A 17,674-nucleotide genomic window follows, 5' to 3' on the forward strand; every position below is an offset into this window, starting at 1 on the left:
TTGCCCAACATCTTGATGCGTGCGCTTGATATTATTCTGTAGCTTGATTTCGCCTGGCGCAGCAACCACATAAAAAGTCTAACAAAAGCCGGACAGGCCGGACAAGACAATTTTTGGCCGCACACGAACGTAAAAAGCCAAACATGTCCGGCTAAGGCCGGACACCTGGACTAGGCACGGCAATATAAGAAGAGAGGAGGACCACCCTAGATCAACCGAAAAATGTGTCAGAAGTTAGAGCCTAATCAAATCAAATAAGATTTCATGTAGAGCCAAGCATCTGATTCTTTTTTTAAGTTTTCTGTGTCAGACAAAATTTCACGCGGTCTAAGCTGCGGGCAACAGGTACGTGGTTTATAATATACTAATGCCCGTTTTAACAAACATTACCATGTGGTCTCACAGTGCGCGTGGACGCACAGGGTGACACGTGACACCCGACAGAGCTCTATTGAACGCTGTGCATTCGATTTGCTGCACCACTTAAGCAAGCATCGTTTGTGAATACGGGCGTTAGTTTACGACAAAGACGAAATATAGGTTTGCAAAATGGCGCGAAATTATTTTAGAGCTTGCTTTGAAAGGGTCATAATATAGTATGTTAATAAGTAATTTTATAAAAACCTCCTCACTGTTCAGAGCGGGCGGCAAAAAACAAACGACACGAGCGAAAAATTAAACAGCAAAGAGTGCTCTAATTGTTGTTACGAGGTTCCGTATGAAAATCAAAATCGTCATGTCTGTCCTTCCGTATGTCACAGCCACTTTTTTCCGAAATTATACGAGCAAGATGACTTCAACAAACATTAAAAAAAGAATTGGTAAAATTGATCCAGGCGTTGTTACAACTCATTTTGCGATTAATTTTTATACATATTAAAGATTTAAATAGTACTTACAAATCGTCAAATATTTTACTCCTGAGGAACCTCTACATATCTCATAATCTTTTTTACCCTACCAGCGCTTCGAGACCAACATTTGGCAAGTGCTGAGAAGAAGCGCCGCAACAAAGTTAGCACAACTGTCTGCCGATAAATAAATAGAAATAGCAGTAGTAGGTACTTTATTAGGTAGTCATTTTATAAAAAAAACCTCAGTATTGACTACGGAACCCTAGAACGGGCTGGTTGCAGCAACGATGCAGGCAAGACCTGCTTAAGTTGATTTTAAAAAGACTACCCCGTTCTTACTACGTAGGTTTTAGCTGCTTAATATTTAGTCTGCAGCATTTTCTATAGGAAGTTGAGGTTAGGCCAAAGTTCACTGTGAAAAAAACTTGAGTTTACGTTAGCCTGGTTTAAGAATAAGGCAATTTTCAACGTATTCCTTTGGTTTTAGGTGCTTTTTACAAAATACTAGAATTAGAAGAGTTGTAAACCACATTATAAATTAAGAAAGAAAAAAACATTTATGATGGTTCCAACATAAAAATATCACACACAGATTGAATAAGTAAAAGGTTAGAACCAAAAATGGCCACCGCTCATTTTTTTGTCTGAAATATAAAATATACACAGAACCCGCCCCGACTTTATGGGTATTACATGGGTTTAATAAACTGTAGAAACTTGATTAAAGAATATTAGTTATAATAAGTAATATTTGAACTTATATTATTATCTGAATCAGAATCATCATTTATTTTCTCTTAAAGTACACGACGTATTGAAATTACATACTAAGTAGGTATCTATAACTCTATGTAAACAACAAAAGATATTAAGATACTGTAACTTTTTGTTTACTTAGTTGCTTTCTCATTTCAAATGTAACTGAAAAACTGTGATAAAACATTTAATAGGTAAGTAAAGTAATTTATAAAGTTTTCAAATAATTGTATTTTATCACACCAAGTTCTGAACTTCATAGAGTAAGTTGTGAGAACTGTTAATGACAAAATTGAAAAGTACCTACAAGAAAAAGATAAAGCAGGATCTAGGTTTGTTTATCTTCGTCTAAACATTATCAGGCTGAGTTGCACCACCTTACTTTAACCGTAACTATAACCATAACCGGTGTTTTTGTATATCGACGCCTTAGAGTGAAAACCTCTAAAGTGTTTAAGAAATATTTTTTCAGGAAGAAGATAATACTGCGTGCTGTAAATTTTATGTGACTTAACTTTGACTTATGGTCCTATGTCCCCTAGATGGGGCAGAGTAAATTTTATGTAATTTTCTTTTATGATTTTTTGTTAAATGTGTAAAATAATATCCAGAACTATTCTGTAATCTATTAGTTATATTCTGTGAGATTGAACGAAATGGATTTAAGTGCATAAATATGAAAAACAAGCATTCCCGAGGTTTTCAAGCTATGGCGGCGATATGTAAGTAGTATGACAGACTTTTAACGTTTGTTAAAGTTAAAGTAAGATGGTGTAACCCAGCATAAGTGTATTTATAGTAAAAGACTAGTCCTACTGTTACTTTCTATCCCTTAAGATTAAGGAGTTTCTTGATAGATACCTGAAAAGTTAGGACATTAATCTTTATGAAGAGGAAAACTTCTGTTTGGCCCTTGAAAGGTGTTCTAATTGTTGGATTACGAAGATTCTTTGTATAATTAAAAGCCTGATAATTAATTCCCATTTACTGCCTTCTGTAAGTTAAAATTTTAATCGTAAATAGGTACATTTTAACAATTTTAGAAAACATGTGACAAACAATTCGACTTTAGGGTGTCTGGGCGTACTATCAATTAGATAGATAGATAGATAAATCATTTATTTGCATACACTTAACACACATGAAGAGTAAAGTTGCAGCATAACAATAATAAGAAAAGAATAGAATACAGTAGAATACTAGTTATATAAGCATGCATAAAACAAACAAAAGCAGTAACAAGTGGAAGAATACTTCCTGCATGATGTGTGTCGCAGCGATGCAAAAAGCAAAGAGCTCAATGTAAACACTGCCCTGAAAAGGGCAGAACACTGATTAAATAATTATTGTTCTCTTATCTGGGCATTTTGTTGCATAATCGTATAAATGTTTACTTATTATTATTTTTAGATCATTATTACCTAATTTCGCGATCCTCATCAGTGAGGGACCAAGGAAGAAGAAGAAGAAGAATTACCTATCACCTAGCTCGCAGCTTAACTATAGCACTAAGCTCAAATTATTTTTATTTTAGACAATTTTACGTAAGTAAATTTTACGTAAGTAGATAAAAATTAAAAAGGCACAGACTTTGCAACAAAAATTTCAGCCAAACTGTACAAACTGTACATACAATATGATCAAGCTAACTGCGCACCTCGCTGGAACGCGACTCTCCCTCCTCGCGTTCGCTCCGCTCATCGCGTCGACGTGACGTCACGGCCACCAGGTGCGCAGTTAAGAGGGTTGTAATAGCCCATCCGCGAAGGGTAAGAGTAATAGATGTATGTGCTATTTTGTAAATGTCTACTTAGGGTTCATCATCAACAGCCCTTTACAGTCCACTGCTGGACTATGAGCCTCCTCCACTATAGTGGAGGGTTTTGCCATAATCTCCACGCTTGGCAGGCGGGTTGGAGATCGCAGTTTAAAAGATTGATGTTTTTTCAGAGAGCGCTGCTGCCCATTCTCTGTTTGATGCGTAGTCCCTAAGTCGCCTCTTACGACACCCGCGGGAAGAGTAGGGGTTGGTGACAAATGTATTCTACTCTGCCGTCACCACACGGCAGTACTACTTAGGGTTAGATGCCCACAAAACATGTAAATAACTTGTTATTAATCTAAGCGTAACCGCTTGAGAATTTGACAAATGATCACGCCAGATGGGGTGGAGCTACGAAAGTATACAGCGAGAACGCGTGGTAAGTAATCTCTCTTTTCAACCGACAAAGGAGGAGGTTCTCAATTCGACCCGTATGTTTTCCAAGGAAATATCCCGTATTTTGCAGGATCCCGCTTAGTACCTTTTAGGGTCTCCATTTATTCAGCAGGGGACGTCCTTTGTCTGAAATTATGATGAACATATTTAAGTTAAATTAAGTAAATCTATATCTATAAAAGCGAAAGGTCACTGACTCACTACTCACTCATTACGAAATCACAGAAACTACAAGTGCTAAGAGTCTCAAATTCTGCATGAGGGTTCCTTTTAGAATGTAGGTGCTCCTAAGACGGGATTTTGCAAAATTCAACCCCTAAGGGGGTAACACGGGCGGCCGCTAGTAACTATTAAAATCAAACTAGATATAAGCGTCAACTAATAATATAATATGAAAATAGGCGAGTTTATATTGAGCTTAAACACCGAGCGAGGCATAAAAAGGGGGATTATTTTTAGTGCGGGGACTTTGCTAAATATAGGATACGATTAGCAAACTAGTGACCACAAGGCACCAAGGCATTATTAAGGTTACGAGCACAAAACAGAAACCTAGCTAAGGGCCTGCAAAAACGTAATACACTCCTGACACCGAGACGATAATATACAGGTTGTCCCAAAAAGTAGTATCACTAGGGCTACCGGAATCAACGCGACTTTTGATAGTTTTCGAGTTATGTTTTTTTCACAACATTAACGTTTTTAGTTTACATTCGTGTTATGTATGTAAACAATTCTGAATCAGCTAGGCCTAGTATTCATCTAATAATAATAAAAAAAATCAGGCATGTAACTTGACTATTCGCGCTACAATGTGACCAAAAACTTGCCTAACAGAAATTTAAAACAACCATAACTCGAAAACTATCAAAAATCGTGGAACATACATGGGTGACTTGGATAGCCCTAGTGATGCTCTACTTCTGGTTAGCTTGACACTACTTTTTGGGACGCCCTGTATACAATGTACCTACTTACAATCACAGAAAACCATGTCATTGTATAGGTTAGGTATGGCGTCAAGTGAAAGCAACTGGATACAAAAACTGTATAGCTAATTTCATGTTGATTCTAGGAAAATTAACTTCCCCACCAAGCCTCCCCAACCCACCTGGCCAGCGTGGAGCATGTAGGCCAGCCTTTCCATTTGCTTATGCTAAATTAGAGAGGGTCTTGCTCCTGTAGTGGAGACTAAATGACCTCATGATGATAATAACTATGGTAATGATGATGACGATGATGATTCTTCTTCCTGTCGTGTCGACAAGAAACCTACAGTGTCAGCCCAAAACTCTGCTACGAGTGGCGTTGTCTGTAGCAGTAATTAAATCTTCCTGCGTGCAATAGTGGGCACGCTGGGCACGACATGATGTGCTTCATCTAATTCGACGATGATGATGATGATAATATGAAAATAAAATATTCACTGCTAGCTTCTACACCACCCAAGACATTAATGTCTCTACGTTTGTGCTAAAAAGTACCGTATCAACTTATATTCGCTTCTATTCTTCATACATCCAAGTCACTCCTACCGGAGGTGATTTTTTCATCCAAAATCACATTATTAGGGCTCTGATGAGGTTATTTGTCACACAGGAAAAGGTATTTTCCACTAACAAATTACTTTGTTGTGCCAATAGACGATTCTTTTGGGAGATTTTCTGCTTTTTAGTTACAGAAATATGTACCTAATAAAATACATAGCTAAACTATTTTTTTCTTTTTTAAGTTTATACTAGCTACTAGCTGAACCGGCGAGCTTCGTACCGCCAAATATAAGTTGTCTAAACTTATCTATTATCCCTATGTTCATCAGGAATAATGTAAGATTCTAATGGGAAAAGAATTTTTCAAATCCGTTCAGTAGTTTCGGAGCTTATTAAAGCAAACAATCAATACTTAATCTGTATATTAGTGTAGATTTAACGGTAATTTAGCTTTCATGGAGAGTGATACGACCAATAAGTATGTACTATTATAAGCACATACTTTAAATACTATTTATACACCACATTCTTACTAAAAATACAAATCTTTCGTCTTTTTAGGATTTGCAATAACCAATCTATAATAATATTATAAAGCTTAAGAGTTTGCTTGAACGAACGCGCTAATCTCAGGAACTACTCGTTCGATTTGATCTTTTTGTGTTGAATAGTCTATTTATCGAGGAAGGCTTTAAGCTATATAATATCCCAATAGGGCCGCCCCTAGTAGCCGCAGAACCTAAAGAAAAATGTTGCAGAAACGGGAAATAATTACTCAAACTATTTTCACGCTTACGAAGTCGCGGGCACAGCTATTATGTAACTAAAATGTACACGTGTTTCTCGTGCTTCCAAAATGAATCACGGCATCCAATAACCCTAATCTGTGAGTGAGATGTAGAAAATTTTAAAATTATGCAAATAAATCATTGTTGTTCACGTGAATTTGCCCCGAACTCGGGACACCGCGGGCGGTTCACGGTGTGGGGAAAAGTTTACCCTTCGCCAGGGTAATACAAGCCGTAGAAGCCGAAAATCTATTTTATATTAATTTATATTTATTTCAAACAACATTCATAGTTGATTTAAACCTTTGATCGATAGGTGGCGTGACTAAATGTCAAACAGGTACGAGCACAGAATAATAATAAGTAGATACTACGTACAGTCTNCGAGCGCGTTTAGTATGGAGTTTGTCTTCTGTTATATTTTGTGCCTGCGAGCACGTAGAATTTTGTCCAATGACCCCAAGCAACCCATCCTTATCGCTCGCGCGTAATTACATATATTGCTGTCGCGACTGTGCGACGAGCGCCCGCAGTGAGTGTGCGAACTTCTACGTGCTCACAGACCGGGCTTTATCTATTAACATCGTTTTTTCTATTGTATCGTGTACCTTTGCTTTTACTATACTAAAGACAGTGGTGACTGAGTTTGTTGTCGCTTCTTCTCAGCATTTGCCAAATGTTGGCCTCGAAGTGCTGGAAGGGTAAAAAGATTATGAGACATGTAGAATGTAGAGGCTCCTTAATAGCAAAATATTTGACTATTTGTAAGTACTATTTAAATTATAGTCTAGGACTTTGACTTTGACTTTATTCGATTGTTTATATCGTGTTTTTCTCACCCAATGTTCCGGTGTACTTATTCGGAAAAATGATTTTCAAAGTTAATAAAACCCTTTTTTTTACTAATAAAAATTTCACACGTATTGAACACAGTTTTAGTGACGTTTAAAACCGTGGTTAAGTATTTCATAAAATAATTTAGCTCATAGAACTGATGGCCTTTTAGGAAAGAGTAGGAAAATTCTCGAGTAGCAAGCTCGAACCATAAAGTAAATGTAGGCAATCCTTCCACTCAGTGGACTGACGACCTAGTGTAGCAACTGGATGTTGTTATGGAAATTCTTAGGGCAAGCCTTTGTTCAGCAGTGGACGTCCTTTGGCTGAAATGATGATGAAATAGACTGGAAATAAAAAGTACAAGCGTAAACTATGAAAATAGCTGAGTATAAATTGACCTTATATAAACACCGAGCGAGGCATAAAAAGGGGGATTATTTTAGTGCGGGGTCTTTGCTAAATATAGGATACGTTTAGCAAACTAGTGACCACAAGGCACAAAGGCATTATTAAGGTTATGAGCACAATACAGAAACCTAGTAAGAGCATGCAAAAACGTAAATACTATGTCACCGACACGACATAAATCGTCATAGAAAACCGAGTAGTTGTAACTATGGTGTCATGTGTAGGTATACCACTCGATGCAAAAAGTGTCTACGCCTATTCAGACAATGGTTATTTTTATTGTATGAAAATTAACTCCCCATGCAGCCTTCCCACCTGTCTGGCCACGGACGGTGGTGAGTGGAGGCCACCTCAGATCCTCGGTCTATTCCACTTTGATGAAGCGACTTTGGTGTCCTTTGAATAAGATGACCTGGTTGATAAAAGTGGACTTCAGATTAATATTGTTTTAAATAGTTTCCTTTGATCACCTATAAATAATCACACCTCCTCTGAATAGTTACATGTCCAATTGTTGTAATTGTACATATTTTTTTGTAACATTTTTGATATTTTCTAAAACCAATTGGACAACAAATTGGACATGTATGTGACCATTCAGAGGTGTGATTTATTTATAGGTGATAAGGAAACTAAAATAATAATTTAAACTGGAGTCCACTTGTGATCAAAGCCAGGTGAACAAAGTGGAACAGACCAGATCCTCAATCCACAATTTGCCTCTGGTAAATTCTGCTATCCTTGGGGATTATTCTTGAGGGAGGAGGAGAGACTCTGAACTTAATTCAGCAGTGAGGTCCTGTGGCTGTAATGATGATGATGATGATGAAATTCTGGTAAAGGGTTGTGCTCCTGCCTGCAGTGGAGACCAAATAATCTGATCACCAGAGTGGCTTTTAAAATTACCACTGTACAACCCTACGATAACTAGGTGTGCATGGGAAAATGAAAGCTATTTTACAGGCAATAGCATCATTTATTGAGATTCAAGCTAACTACTAATACTTGAACCTGAGTGGGCATGCATTTCCAGGAGGTATATAAAGGCAGGAAAAAAAGATATGTTAGCGCGAGCTAAAGGAGCACAGCGCCATCTGTTATCCAAAATAGAAAAAAGGTTTTACTTACGATTGTTCTTGGTGGACTTGCTTTTACACTCAACCTTATACATCACACAAGACACAAAGGAGTATAAGTTAGCGCTAAAAAGTACCGCATCAACTTTATATTCATTTCTATTCTTCGTACATCCAAGTGAAGCCTACCGGAGGTGATTTTTTCATCCAAAATCACATTATTAGGGCTCTGATGAGGTTATTTGTCACACAGGAAAAGGTATTTTCCACTAACAAATTACTTTGTTGTGCCAATAGACGATTCTTTTGGGAGATTTTCTGCTTTTTAGTTACAGAAATATGTACCTAATATAATACATAGCAAAACTATTTTTTTCTTTTTTAAGTTTATACTTAGACTAGCTGAACCGGCGAGCTTCGTACCGCCAAATATAAGTTGTCTAAATTTATCTATTATCCCTATGTTCATCAGGAATAATGTAAGATTCTAATGGGAAAAGAATTTTTCAAATCCGTTCAGTAGTTTCGGAGCTTATTAAAGCAAACAATCAATACTTAATCTGAATATTAGTGTAGATTTAACGGTAATTTAGCTTTCATGGAGAGTGATACGACCAATAAGTATGTACTATTATAAGCACATACTTTAAATACTATTTATACACCACATTCTTACTAAAAATTTTATAAAAAAAAATAAAACCGACTCCAAAAAACCTACACTAAAACGTAGAAAAATAATTACTAATTACCTACTTAGGACGAATTATTAATATTTATGTAGGTATACCATGATTGATACCTCTGGAGTCGGTGCCAAGATTATGAAACATGTAAAGGACATTGTCAGAAACCGCCTAAAAAACCGCCCAAAAACATTAACCCATCATAATTATTTTCTATTTTTTTTAATACATTAAGCACCCTTTCGTTCTAATGGACACTTAAGCANCTCCACACTGATGTCTGGAGCCTTTAATGGATGGTATTGTTTGTTTACACATACAATGTCACTATTTTGTTGCAATTTCTTACAAAAATTGCTCGCAAAAAGCAAATCTAGTATGTAAATCATCAAACTTCTAACGCTCGTAACTCAGTTCAGACTGAGTTTAGAGGTATACATGTCATAGTAAGTTTGGTTTATTACACTATTTTGTAATCAAAAAACAAGGTTTGGTCGATGGCCGCGCGAAAAAAAAAAGACGCCAATTTCCGGCATTGTCTTTTACTGCATTTTGCGATTTGGTGACCAAAACAGGCATTGTTTACATAGGACATTTTTAGGTTAAATTTTCATTGTAAGTACGTAATATTGTAGTACGACCATTTCTTTTGATATATTAATTCAGTCAAGTTTTCTACGAATTTTGAATTTGAATTAATTGCTTCATATCTATATTACCCGTTCGCTTAGGCCATTGATAACTGTATGACATCACTTTCACATCAAGTTGTCCGTCTACAAAAATAATAATTTGTTGAAATATTTTTTTATGATTATGATTTAGCTCTTATTATTTAAATGCATGTGAAATGATATCTTGTTGGTAAATCTTTAACAATAAATAATATTAGTTAGGTATTGTAGTTATTCTTTCCATCCCTTTAAACTTTGAACTTTTTTTTTTCAGGAAAATCAGAGAGTACGGTTAAGCGCATAGTCAATGAAGGTTTTCAGAATAATGGAAAATTTAGAACTCCTAGGAAAAACAGGCAAGGCCGACCAAAGAAAGAAATGGATAATTTTAATATTTGAAGAAAAAAGAGGTAGGTAAATAACATTTTTCATCTTTTGCATGTTTTTTGTTNTGTACAGAAGGTTTTCTTCGCGAAGGTACTTTAAAAAAATTATGCTCAATATCGTAAACAATATGGTGTAATTTAGCTTATCTCTAGTGTCGAGCATTATTTTGTTGACAAACGTCAGTGATCGGTACTGCGCCGAAGCCATAGGGCTGACTTCGGCAAAATGATGTGTGACGTAAGGTGCCAAACTGCGGAAAATGGCGGAGGAAATACATGAATAAGCATGAAATAGCTTGCCCTGCCACCTCTTTGGGACAATACCTATAAGCAACAGGATAACATCACTACATAGTATAAAACAAAGTCGCTTTCCGCTGTCTGTCGCTCCCTCCCTATGTATGCTTAGGTCTGTAAAACTACGCATCTGATTTTGACCCAGAGCATGGAAGCTCCATGCTCTGTGAATTTTGATGTGGTTTTTAATAGATAGAGTGATTCAAGAGGAAAGTTTATAATATAATTATACTTAGCACCCGTGCGAAGCCGGGGCGGGTTATAATAACACGGATTCTATTGTCGTCAGTTGTCTGACATCTCCATAAATAAGTCGTAATAATACATTGAAGTAATATTACTACGTATAGAACAGACATCGCGAACAAAATATGTACAGTGCGGGGTGCGGGGCGGGAATTTGAAGGACAGCTGTCAGTCAAATCCATGACTATCAAGTTTCATAATTTATGGCGATAAAATCTGCACCAGAAAATGTCGTACTTCATTGATAGGATTGCACGAATAGTGACGTTCCTGCGGTCGCCTCATCATAGACATTGTGAAACGATTGTGAAAATAAACAAATCGGCTAAATTGTGTTAAATTTTCATGGTGCTCAATAGCAAAAAGGTTCAGCTACTAACTAGCTGTAGAAATGGCTAATACTCGAGCTAAAGTATGTTTTATTTCCGTAATTAAATCGATAACCTACTTATTTTTTTTATTCATTAGGTCAATTGGTTAATGTGTTGTAAGATAAACATAAGAGCACAACTTACCTTGTAGAATGTTTCTTCTATAAAAAATAAAAACTTTAAAAATCGGACGTGTGACGGCTCATATCAAACTGAGAGCTAAAGTATGTCTTATTTCCGTAATTAAAGCGATAACCTACTTATTTTTGTTATTCATTAGGTCAATTGGTTAATGTGTTGTAAGATAAACACAAGAGCACAACATAACTTGAAGAATATTTCTTCTATAAAAAATAAAAACTTCAAAAATCCGACATTTGACGGCTCATGTCAAACTGAGAGTGTTCCATTTCAACATTTTTTTACATCGCTCACAAAACGCTCACAGATTAAAGAAATATCACAGATAACGCTAAATTTACCAACGTTGATGTCAAAAATAGCAAATCTCCATACATGTAAAGGAACACGCCCAAATTGACAAAGAAACACAGACTAAAAATCTTATGAAATCTTGGTGACAAAACTCCCCAGCGGTCATCTACTACCAAAAATTTCTGGGAACTTTTGTCACCACCGGTATTCGAGCGGCTAGTACGTAGTACATTATAACTCAATGTAATAATACTAGATCAGTTGGCAAAACAATTTGACTTACCGAGATGGACTTTACGAGTTTTACGGAAATTGTGGCCGAAACCTATTTGCCGAAATAATTATACGGAGGCGTATTTTTCGTTGCTTTTTGCCTGTTATCTTTATTGAAAACGTTTTTTGCTTGGTGGTTATAGATCGTGCCATCCACGAAGACGCGCCCCGCCATTCTTCCGCTAATGTTTGAGTGTTATCGGTACACGCTAAATTATCCATGAGTGCACACGCACACTACAATAATGACGCTCGGATTGCTCGGATCAAATTCCACGCACCCCGCGCTTCCCTCGACCAAAAATTGGTGGGGCGCGTCTTTGTAGATGGAACGATCTATAAAACTCCTATTACGAAACTCCTCTGTCCATCGAGCAGAGGACGTCCTGTATTACGTACATTATGCTGATACGTGGTCTCCAATTTTAAAATCCGTTTCATCATCATCATCATTTCAGCCACAAGACGTCCACTGCTGATAGGTGGAGACCTAGCCCGATCCTACCTACGACCTAGCGGGGAGCCCAATGATTTCCATATCGCCCGGTTGGTAGCGGCCTACATCTACCGCCTTCCTGTTACCTTTATGATGTCGTCGATCCCATATTTAAACGGTTCTATTAGTTCAGAGTTCTTTTATTGATATAAACGTGGATGAAGTTATGGGCAAAACCATAAGCAAAAGGATACCTAATTTGAGACTTACAAGTGACTGAGTTTCTTGCGCTGCTTCTTCTCAGCACTGGCCCGTAACATATTGCCCGAAGCAGTGGCAGGATAAAAATAAAAGGTTTTTAAAAGCCTATTTCCAAAAAATAAAAGAGTTTCATAAGTTTTTTAGCACGGCAGTGCCCTCGCCAAGTCGAGCACATAATTTTTCGATATCGTTAGATTTACTTTGAGATGTAAATAATGTTATTTTTGATCCATTTATGCTGAAAGGTAGGTAAGTAGTGTTTATTCAATTTGGTGACAAAATTGTGTTTCTCTCATCGCATTTTCCTTTGTTTTGTATCTATCATCGTAATATTATGTATTCCTTTACCGTGTAATGCTTCTGACACGTGCCATAATCCAATAGAGGTTACGGAGTTCTTTCTAAGGGCTTGTTCCCACGACAATCCAGTTTTGCAATGCAGGAACCAGCAAAACAGGACTGTACGGCTAGCACGAATAACTTTGGAGTTCGAATCATTTGCGTATTCGAATTGCCATCAAAAGATTTAGTACGAAAACTACAACTACGTCCTTGTGAACGTGTCGTAAAGTGAACTTAGTATGAGAAATGGTTGTACGAAACTTATTTTGAGAATCAAAATTGTCACGTTATCGTTTAATTCGAAGGTTGAGTATGGAGTTTGTCGAATACGCAAACGATTCGAAGACGAAAGTTGTTCATGCTAGAGGTACTGACATGTGAACACACAATGTCAAATCTCATAAGATGCACCCATTAAGACTCGAACCATCAACCATTGGATTAACCTACGGGACTATTCCCACCTCTCGTTCCCACCACTGCAACTTGTGTGTAGCCAGGATATTCAGCTTGACCGCCAATAAAAACCCAATCAGTGAAGGTCAAGTTTGTCCCGAGGGAAAGAAACTGTCATTGGACCCGCAACGAAATTAATCAGAAGAACATAATATCCGTTCGCTTTAAGTTTGCCGCTGGCGATATGACGTCACTCGAAGGGAAGCGTCTAAAACTATAACAAACTATATTTAAAATATTTTTTATTTGTTTTTATTGATAAAAATTGTGTATTAAACGCAATTAATGTGTCTTATTTTACGCAATAAAATAAGACACATTAATTGCGTTTAATCACTAACTAATTGCTTCTAATCGCGGTTGGGGAAGGGGACGCGCATTCTACGGACCGGCAAACTTAGCGCGAACGGGTAGTAGGAGGAGTTTGGAGTTCGTTGTATTAACCTAGCAGAAAAGTCACAAAACAGTGGGTAGTCTAAAAAATCCTCGCCTAATATCGGGTTAGATGTAATGGTGCTTGTCATGACGACGGTGGCGCCCCCTCGCACATTTACATGTATATTGCACCGCCAACGACATGTGATAACCGTGTATCTTATCAGGAGGGCAAGTAAAATGCTGAACCCTGCTGTAGTGATGTGGAAATATAGTAATCGTATATCGATAGTTGGATTCGTTGTCATCTTTAGTAGGTCGATCGAATCGAAAATCGAATCCTTTGTAACTCCACACAAAAAAAAGCATTTCGACCATCTTTCGACATTAAAACTGTCATTGTTTGTCTGTTTTGCCATTTTATTGTCCAGTCATTTAGTCATTGCCGCAGCACGACAATCTCTAATAACGGAAGCAAGTGGAGAAATTGGCCTACTCTTCAGCCACCAGACAGAGAAGTAGAGGAAACCTGAGATGTTCGCCATTTGCCCGATAGCACAGAATACATTAGTAGCCCTATATAGTGACCTTTTAGGACAGCAGCCTATAGTGGATCTAATCTACTTTGCTGGCACTTGCTTGAGGTTTATTTCTTCCTTTAGTCTGTTTTCACCCGTTTTCTTTATATGGAAACGCCACACATCTCTTCTTCGCTCTGCTCTACCATAAGTAGTCGAGTTCTTCAATTACTAAGCTCATTCGGCGTAACCGACTGTAGAATGTCGATATCGATACAACACTAGTTTGTACGCATAAAAAACTAAATCAGATTTATAAAGCTGTATCGGTATACCGAGGTGTAGCTAGAATACAAACTGCAGTTTAGTATAATGTGTTTTTTTAGTGTATTAGATTATTAAAAAACAAGAACTTATCTTACTTAAGTATTTATTTTTTTAAGCATTAAGAGTTGCATTTCTTGATGGGTTTATCAAGTGTCTAAGTAGCTCAGATGGAAGAGCAGTTGCCCGGCAAGCGAAAGGTCGTGAGTTCTATTCCCGCCTTAGGCAGTTCGATTTCTTCAAGTTATTTATAATTTATTTATTTATTTATTTATTTATATTAGGGAAACAAACAATTTTGATATATAATTTGCAAACAACTGATCTCCTTCCCTTAGTTTTATTCGATTGACTCTACCAGGAATCGAACCCTTGAGTCTCTAATCTACTATATAAAAATAAGTCGGGTTTTCCTTCCTGACGCTTTAGCTCCAAAACGCACGAACCGATTTCCACGGTTTTGCATTCGTTGGAAAGGTCTCGGGCTCCGTCAGGTTTATAGGCTATATAATGTAGTCCACGCAGGCGAAGCCGCGGGCGGAAAGCTAGTTTAAAATATAATATTGAAGAAAAAAAAAACTTAACCTACCGTGAAAACTGTATGAATGACGGAGAGAATTAAATGAAAAATTATTGACTTTTCTTAGCATTTAATCAACATTTTATATACATAAATCGTTTAATTAGATATGTATTCACATGCTATTCGGTTAATATCCTAATTATATTATAAAATTATAGTTACACTAATGTCTTAAAATTAATCGGAAATATTATTGATAATAATTCTAGGTCCGTCGTTATAAATTCCACTACCATAGATCAAGCGCTCAACTCCGTCAAAGCGGGTTCGTGATTTTGATATTATTACTAGGGATGTTATGGATAATTATGTAGTTTCGGTTATGGATACGGTTACGGATATAAGAATTATACTGGTTTCGGTTATGTATATTTTTTTATTTCGGATATCCGAAAGTTTCGGTTACGGTTACGGATAGCTGTGCTTTAGAATGCAATTTGAAATAGTTGTCCAACACGGTTCATTCATGACCGCACACATTACATCGAATAAAAAGTAATAAAAAAATTAAAATTGATACTACATAGATGGCATTATAATGGTACCTAAATCAGGCTGTTATGCCTTTACATATAATGCTATACAAAAACAATTTAACTTGCCTACATCCGAAACTATCCGAAACTTTTGAATCGGTTACGGTTAGGTACGGTATCGGATATTTTTTTATTTCGGATATCCGAAAGTTTCGGTTACGATTACGGATATCCATGACATCCCTGATTATTACGACGAGACAGCATACAAATCTGAAATCTCGCTGACATAATAAAAACTCACTCAGGCATTGACTGATCGCTTGACCTATAAATGCCAAAATGATTTAAATTTGTGAAACTAAATGTATTTACAAATTATTCATTTATTTCATGAAAGTTTCAAAAATGAATGTACTGTAGAAGAATAACTTCATATTTTCTTACGAAATCTCTACCTATGCTATCTTATGTTCATATTTCAAGTATGGGCGACAGTACATCAAGATATACAATCTTATGGTGGTAGTAAGATTCTGTTTTGCAACAACCAATATTTTAATGTGCTGTCTTTACATTAGGTACTAGTCAGTGCGAAAGTATTTATGCACTATACCGATACTATATTGGAAGAAATCTTCGACAGCCATATACATGAATAAATGAAATCTAAACTATGTTTAATCCAATGCTAATGAAATATAACTTTCGAGAATCATGAGGGTAATAATGTTTCATAAATCATCTCAAACACTTGTAATACGAAATACGTTCAAAACATAGTTATTATTCGAAAATAAAATTATAACCAAATGAATTAAAAATAAATGAACTGTGTTCAAAAACGTATGAAGTTTTGGAAATAAATGAAATACTTTTAAAATTAAAAATAAATGAAGTTACACTTTTTAAAACAAATGAAGTAGGTACATTAATTGAAAACAAATAAAGTACATTTGTAAAAAAATTAAGTATTTTAAATATAAATGCAGTACATTTAAAAACGTATTTCAAATAAATTACATTTAAATGAAAATGAAGTCGGGTTTTGTGCAGCACTCGCTATGTTTGTCCGGGGTGGTCTCAGACCGGACCCATTTGCCGTGGCAGAGTGGCGCCACCATCGCGAAGAAGCGTGTCGTATGGCCAGCCACGCCGTGGCCGTCGCATCGCCAGTTCAGATCCCGGCGTAAGGCAGCCGTTTCGCAGAGTACGCAGACCGTGTTGCCTGTTGAGAAAAAAAAATGTTAAAAAACTGTTTTGATTGACGGTTTGTTTTTCAGTCGATAGATAAGTTTTACTATCGGCTACAGTGTACTACCCATTTACGTTTTTGCTCTCGCTCTCATCAAATGGTGATTCTTTACGATAGAACGAGACGATATGACCGGAAATGGGCAGATAACACTGTGGCCGATAGTAGCTAGCTTAATTTTGCAATAAAGGTTGAAGTTGATTTAGAAGTTACAGAAACTTTGCAATATGATAAAAAAAAAATATTTAAATATCGCCAGTAAAAATATTTTTTTTTACCTTCTCTCAGAGCTTTGTAATCGGAGTCGGTGTGGCAAGCCTTGGATACCTTGGAAACTTGGAACTGGACACAGTACCTGATAAAACAATTCAATTCTTTATTGTACATTTTAAGCACATTTTACGTGTAGCTTGGCGAAATTGAAACGTTATTGGCCGATAGGGTTGTCAATATGGGCGCCAGAATTACTTCCAAGGAGATGCATTGCATCTACATAATATTTACTTTACAGAAATATACTTGAAAAACAATAGGTACGGTCCCTGGTGCAGTCGAGTACAAAATATGTTAATTTTATCTAAGTATTTCCTATTCCATGGATGGATTCCAGGATGGGTTGCACCATCTTGCTTTGTGTGTTTTGTCTTGCTGTGTTTTATCTTTTCTGAATATGTTTTGAACTTTGCAATAACGTCTGCTGTTTAGTTTTTGATGTAGTATGTACATACTAAGGGTAACAACCTAGTCCATAAAATCGCAGTGTATTAAAATTTGTAAATCATATTTTGGCTGTAACCTGTTTTGTACGTCATAAATAAATAAATAAATAAATAAATTCCATCCATGGTTGTCA

The 17,674-nt window shown here is 36.5% G+C and overlaps 1 protein-coding gene across 1 annotated transcript; it reads right to left on the reverse strand.

Moving 5' to 3' along the window:
* Positions 1-16,564: 16,564 nt before the first annotated feature.
* On the reverse strand, positions 16,565-17,208 carry LOC114352347 (uncharacterized). The gene is made up of 2 exons (XM_028303931.1): positions 17,100-17,208; positions 16,565-16,794 (listed from the first exon to the last, which is right to left on the reverse strand). The coding sequence occupies exons 1-2, from the start codon at positions 17,206-17,208 to the stop codon at positions 16,592-16,594; spliced, it is 312 nt and encodes a 103-aa protein (XP_028159732.1). The 3' UTR covers positions 16,565-16,591.
* Positions 17,209-17,674: the final 466 nt, after the last annotated feature.

This window comes from Ostrinia furnacalis, unplaced genomic scaffold, assembly GCF_004193835.3.
Source record: "Ostrinia furnacalis isolate ACB-3 unplaced genomic scaffold, ASM419383v2 OfSCF1330, whole genome shotgun sequence".
Lineage (NCBI taxonomy): Eukaryota > Metazoa > Arthropoda > Insecta > Lepidoptera > Crambidae > Ostrinia > Ostrinia furnacalis.

What these genes read in the sequence shown, in the direction of transcription:
- LOC114352347 (XM_028303931.1), bottom strand. Translation starts at nt 17,208, where the DNA reads ATGTACAATAAAGAATTGAATTGTTTTATCAGGTACTGTGTCCAGTTC. An exon ending in TTACAAAGCTCTGAGAGAAG is followed by an intron (nt 16,795 to 17,099) that starts GTAAAAAAAAAT and finishes TTTTCTCAACAG; the next exon opens with GCAACACGGTCTGCGTACTC.